Source organism: Athene noctua, chromosome Z (assembly GCF_965140245.1).
Source record: "Athene noctua chromosome Z, bAthNoc1.hap1.1, whole genome shotgun sequence".
Classification (NCBI taxonomy): Eukaryota; Metazoa; Chordata; class Aves; order Strigiformes; family Strigidae; genus Athene; species Athene noctua.
Genome location: NC_134077.1, coordinates 79,223,957 through 79,229,895, shown reverse-complemented (window position 1 = coordinate 79,229,895; position 5,939 = coordinate 79,223,957). Strand labels below are relative to the sequence as shown.

General features: G+C 49.6%; 1 protein-coding gene across 1 annotated transcript; it reads left to right on the top strand.

Moving 5' to 3' along the window:
- Positions 1–597: 597 nt before the first annotated feature.
- Positions 598–5,423, top strand: TOPORS (TOP1 binding arginine/serine rich protein, E3 ubiquitin ligase). Its single transcript, XM_074932808.1, has 2 exons — positions 598–777; positions 1,891–5,423. Exons 1-2 carry the CDS (start codon positions 619–621, stop codon positions 4,888–4,890), a joined length of 3,159 nt encoding a protein of 1,052 aa, XP_074788909.1. The 5' UTR covers positions 598–618; the 3' UTR covers positions 4,891–5,423.
- Positions 5,424–5,939: the final 516 nt, after the last annotated feature.

Genomic DNA, 5,939 nt, shown 5'->3' with positions numbered 1-5,939 from the left:
TCCGGCGGTGTCCCCGGGGCTCTGCCATTGCCTACGGCAGCCCCCGGGCCAGGAGGCCGCTCTCCAGTTGCCGCTGGGCAGCCACCCGTGCCTCGTAGAGGACGAAGCCCCAGGAAAGCAGCACCACGCAGCCAGCACCTGCGGGACAAAACACTGCGCGCTGGCGGCGGCAGCACCGGGACAACCCCCCCCATTACCCCCAGGTGCCAGTCCGCTGCCTCCACTAAGACGGACACCCAGCCCCGCTCACCCACTGCCCCCGGCTGGTAGACCCGCCCTCCAGGCCGGGGGGCCCCAGGCCTGCCCGCCCCGCCGCGGGCGGCACACTCGGACCTGCCCCCCGCTGCGGTTCCCGCCAGCCCCGGCACGCACCAGGCGGCGGACCTGGCGCGGGTCACGCCGCCCCGCCGCAGCCATGCGGCCTCGGCCCCGCCCCGGCCTCCTCCGCTCAGCAGCGCCTGCGCCCGCCGCCGAGACCCGGACGCCGCCGTCAGCGGAAGTGACGCTCAAAAAAGGCGCCCGCGCGCCGCTCCCGGCAGGCAGCGCGTCGGCCCGGCGGTGCCCCGCTGGTGGCGGGGGGCAACGGTTCCCCTGGCAACGCCGCGTCCGCCGCCGCGAATGGCGGAGCCGTTACGGCGCCTGGCGGAGGGCGCCCGCCGCCGCCGCCCGCTGGGGGAGGAGCGGCGGGAGACTGCCGCCTCCGGACGCTGCCGGGCGCGCCACAGGCTGAAGGCGGCCGCGGCTCTGGCCCGGGCGGGGAGCGAAGGCCCGGCAGCGGTGAGTTGGGGGCGGGGAGCTGCGCCGGAGCCCTCCGGGTGGGCCGGCGGCCCGCGACGAGGCGGGCGGGAGGCGCGGAGGAGGGCGCTGAGTGGGGCGGCGTCCCGCAGCGGCCGAGCGGTGTCTCACCGGAGAGGCGTGAGCCTCCTCTTCCCCCCCCCCCCCCCCCCCCCCCCCCCCCCGCGCCGTGACACCCCGGGCGTCCGTGCGGTCGTGCCCCGGTGTGTGCCCGACCGTCCGTTTGTGCGTGTGTCTCGCTGGCCTGCACGGCAGACTTCGTGCCTGCTGTCCGGTGGGCGGTTACGACACGCTTCCGACCTTGCTGCAAAACATGGGCTACCGAGTTTTGAAGCAGCACGGTAACTTACTTCCACTGTGTTGTAATGCCTTAAGATAATGCTGATACCAAAAATAACTTCAAAATGGGTGGATTTATTCCTAGTCATGCTTGACAGCCAGGTTGAATAAAAAGGTGGCATGTACCCAAGGATGGGTGTAGGAATGACACCTGGCTGTTTCTGCTTCAGTCCTAAAAACAAAGACTAATTTAGGCTGGAAAACATCCCTGAAGGTTGCTCAGTCCAAGAAGCTGTATGTGGTCCAGCATGAGTGCCCAGCAGAGGCACATGCAGATGCTCATGCTTATGGGCAGGGAGTGCAGGAGCAGGACAGGTCCAGCAGAACTTGAACACTGATAGTTTAGTTCTAGCCCAATTACTTGTTTTGACTTTTGTCAAAATATGGTCTCATATTTTTCATATGTAAACACTGGTCTCTTTTGGAAGTGTATTTCAAAGGATACCACGTTAATCATAAATTTACTACGTCAAAGCAGTTATTTATGAGTGGGGTGAAAGACAGAGTCCTGCCTGTTTCCTTCGTATATGCCAGCATTATTCAAGCTCTGTTTAAAACTTGCAACCCTGAAGAGCCAGATCTCACTGTGAAAAGAAGCCAAGCAGTTAGGTTGTGCTGCCTCTTTGTTCGGTGTTCTCTCAGTGCCAACACGGGGTTTTGCAGCCTTAAAGGTGACTGTTACGGGTTTCTGGTTCTAAACTTTAACATTTTTGTCACTCTGAGATAGCGATGATCTTTTGTGTTTTTCTTTTCTAGAACATGACTTCAGCAGATAAGGAGTTTTCAGAAGACAGCAATTTTTCGCCAAAAGCTGGCACCAGCAAGCTGCCAACAGATGCATCTCCTGACTCTAAATGCCCCATCTGCTTGGATAGATTTGACAACGTTGCGTATCTAGATCGCTGCTTGCATAGGTTCTGTTTTCGCTGTGTCCAGGAGTGGTCAAAAAATAAAGCAGAATGCCCCCTCTGCAAGCAACCCTTTTTTTCCATTTTCCATACAATTCGTGCTGAAGATGATTTTAAAGAGTATATACTCAGCCCATCTGAAAATAGCTCTTTTGCAAGCCCTGATGGCCGGAGATTTCGTTACCGTACTACCTTAACAGGAGAGCGCCGCGCTGGCAGTTCCCCTTCCCGAAGGACACTGTCACCTCCAGATAACGGGGTATTGTTTGAAGGGTTGTCTAACGAACCAGTGCGGCAGAGAGTTGAAGAGATTCAGCATATGATAAGGAGTCTGGCCTCAAGGAGGCAGGCTAGCGCAGAGGGCGTATCTCTGCAGCAGATTCAGGAGGAGGATATGATCAACTTCCGCAGAGCTCTGTACCGCAGTGGTGTGCGTATTCGTAGTATTCAGGATGGTGGCCGCTATCGAGACATTTCAGCAGAGTTTTTCCGCCGCAACCCTGCTTGCCTTCATAGGTTGGTTCCTTGGTTGAAGCGAGAACTTACAGTCCTGCTTGGTGCCCATGGATCTTTGGTTAATATTGTGCAGCACATAATTATGAGTAATGTGACTAGGTATGATCTGGAAAGTCAGGCCTTTGCTGACGATCTAAAGCCATTTTTGCTGAATCGGACTGAACACTTCTTACATGAATTCATCAGTTTTGCCCGCTGTCCTTTTAACTTAGAAGCATATGATCAACATGCAAATTATGACTGTCCTGCACCATCATATGATGAAGGAAGCCACTCAGACTCATCAATTATTACAATATCTCCAGATATGGCATATTCTCAAGGGCCAGATAACAATTTGTCTGTGACTGGTCTTGGTCAGGCCCCCTGGGACGATGAAACTCCAGGGCCTTCCTATTCCATTTCAGAAGAGGCTCGTGCAACCATAGCTTCTCCTCTGGAGACATCAGAAAGTTCTGATGAGGGTTCTGCTACACAGAGTCGAAGAACCAAACTGAAGGCTCAGTTACAGGCTGATGCTGATTTGAACAACAGTGATTCTTCCTCAGACAATTGTGTGATTGTTGGGTATGTTAAGCCATTAGCTGAGAGGACACCAGAAGTGGTTGAGCTGTCCTCAGACACTGAGGAGTCCATCAAGGAAGAGAAAAGGGAAGATGTGAAGAAACAGCAACCAATCCAGTGTCGCAGCTGGAGTGATAGTGAACCAAGCAGGAGTTTATCGCCATGTTCCCCCATGTATAAGGAGGATGTAGGTAGCTGTAGAAGCTGCTTATCTCCTGCAGTTGAGAAGACAGAGTCAAAAGATGAGAAGAACAAATGTAAAGTAAAAGATCTGTCTCCACAGGACTTGAGCTGGAGCCCCTCTCTGGGGAGCGACACAGTATGCTCCCCTTGGAATCACAGACTGTCTAGAAAGGGAAAGTCCAGGAGCCCACAGTCCTTTTCACGGAACAGTCGCAGTCATGGCCATCGGTCTAGGAGGGAGCATCGTAGCAAAAGCCAACTTAGAAGGAGACAATCGAGAAGCAGAGATAGTAGCAAACATAGGAGCAAAAGAAGCAGCAGGCGATCAAGAGCTCGTGACACCAGAGTGTCTCTAAAAAGCCAGAGAGGCTCGCTAAGTCGTGAGAGCACTCCATCCAGAGAAGTAAGCAGATCACGATCACGTAGCAAAGGCCATGGCAAAAGGAGATCAAGAAGCAGAGACAGTGATCGTTATTATGTAAGAGACAGTTATCAAAGTAGATGCCAGTGGAGCTATGCTTTCTGTAGTCAGAAGGTGTTCGGAGACGACAATGAATCTTCCAGCAGGAGGAGGAATCAGTCTAATGTCCTCTATTCAAGGCAATCTGATAGTCCAGAATACAGGATACGATCATTTATTGAAAGGAGAGATCCACATGGCCAGAGGGGACTCCGTGAGAGACACTATTACTGTTATGAAAAATGCAGGTCAAGGAGTCGATCAAGCAACAGGTCAAGGACCCCTTCTGGAGGAACTGACAGAATGAAAAGTGAAAAGCCTGGTGGAAAAAGGAAGTACAAAACTCGCCACTTGGAAAATGCATCCATGGAGAGCACAAGTCTAGAAAGAGAAAATGAACCCAAGAAAACTTCCTCAAAATTCAGTGACTGCTTCAAAAATGAAGATAGCTTTTCAGACAATCGAGCAAGCAGTGAGACAAAGCGTAAGAAAAAGAAAAAAAAGGTGAGGAGTCCGAGTGTGGAGATAGTCTATGAAGGAAAAGCAACAGACACTGCAAGGCATCTTAAAAAGAAAAAGAAAAAGCATAAGAAGAAACATCGGAAACGTCACTTGAGTAACTCAGCATATTCTTCTCCAGTTGTGATTACAATTGATAGTGATAGTAGCAAGGAGCCAGAAAGTACCGAACGTGATAGCAGTATTACTTGGACAGGCACAACTCAGATAAATGAGAGGGAAAACAAGTCTCCATCTTCTTTTCTGAGAAAGACAGGATGTGAAGATGTTTACAGAGTTGGTGAAGAAACTGGAGGAGCAGTCAAAAAGTGCAATATTCCTACCAGAAAGGGAGGCTTAGATGGTGGCATTAGAAATGCTGATGTTGAACTTCGAGAAACAGCAGCTGATCGGGATCTTACCATAGCAGATACCAGGAGTAACACCCCTCGCACAGAAACTATAACCAGCTACAGTCAAGCAGCACCAGCAGCGCCTTCCAGTCAACTGCCTTCCCCAAGGACTTCCTTCCTAGAGTGTCCAGAGAGACAACCATTGATACTAAGACTGCCAAAGACACTTGTCAACAGATCCTCTTGGTTTGATTTCCCAGAAGAAAAAATGTAGCACACTTTCCATGGAACACTTTTTAAAATTATTAATTTGTTTTAACTACTTTTTTCCCATTGAGAACAAAAACACTTGATGTGATCCATGTATGCTAAAAGATGTCTGGGAAATGTGTAAAAACCTTTTAATGCTTATGCACTTTTGAGTCAAAGAAGATAGAATATTACTAGTACTTAAATCTTCTCAGAAGACTGTTTGGAAGTTCTGATTTCATAAAGCCATCCTGTATTCTTGTAGTATGTAAAATATATCCATGGACTATTTCAAAGTTTTGCTTTAAAACAAATTGCAAAAATGGAGCCCAAATCAAAAGCCAGAAGATGAATAGTAGAGTGATTGCTTTTCTTAGACAAAGCTAAAATTGCTTAGGTCATAAATTGTTTAGGCTGAATTCTACCATTATTTTAGTGTATTTGGTTTAAGCTAAAATGTAGTCAGTTACTTCTATATACATCTTCAACAGGACTTCCAGTAACCTAAGTGGGCTATGTCAAAATCTAAATAAAGCAATAAGACTTTTTTAAAAAAAATGAATTTAAATGTGTGGACTGTGTACTTTGCGAACAGAACATTTATCTTTCCATTTTGAGTGTCTTACCAATACAGACCATGGGATGTTTGTGATGTTGGGAGTACTCCATGTTGGAAGGGACCTCTAGAGGTTGTCAGGTCCCAGCGTCCACTGAAACCAGAAACAATTTTGATCAGATTGCTTGGGATTTGTTCAGTTTTGAATATTCCCAAAGTTGGATAGCCTCTCTGTGCTACCCCTTCTAATGGTTGAGTATTCCCATGGAAATGTCAAATTTTTTTTCAGATCTCTTTTTTGGTTTTCTCTTGTTGCAGCCTGTGCCTTCTACCTCACGTCCTATTGCTGTGCAGCTATCAAGGAGGAGCCTGTTTGCCCCATTTCTGTGCCTTGCCACTACATCTGTGAAGGCAGTCCATCTTGTCTGTAGCTTTGGCAATAGAGCAGCTCCTCCTGGCCTCCTTGCTAACCTTTGCCCAGCTTGGCTCACCCTAGGTGTCTTGCTTCATGTGTGTAC

What these genes read in the sequence shown, in the direction of transcription:
- TOPORS (XM_074932808.1), top strand. Translation starts at nt 619, where the DNA reads ATGGCGGAGCCGTTACGGCGCCTGGCGGAGGGCGCCCGCCGCCGCCGC. An exon ending in GGAGCGAAGGCCCGGCAGCG is followed by an intron (nt 778 to 1,890) that starts GTGAGTTGGGGG and finishes TTTCTTTTCTAG; the next exon opens with AACATGACTTCAGCAGATAA.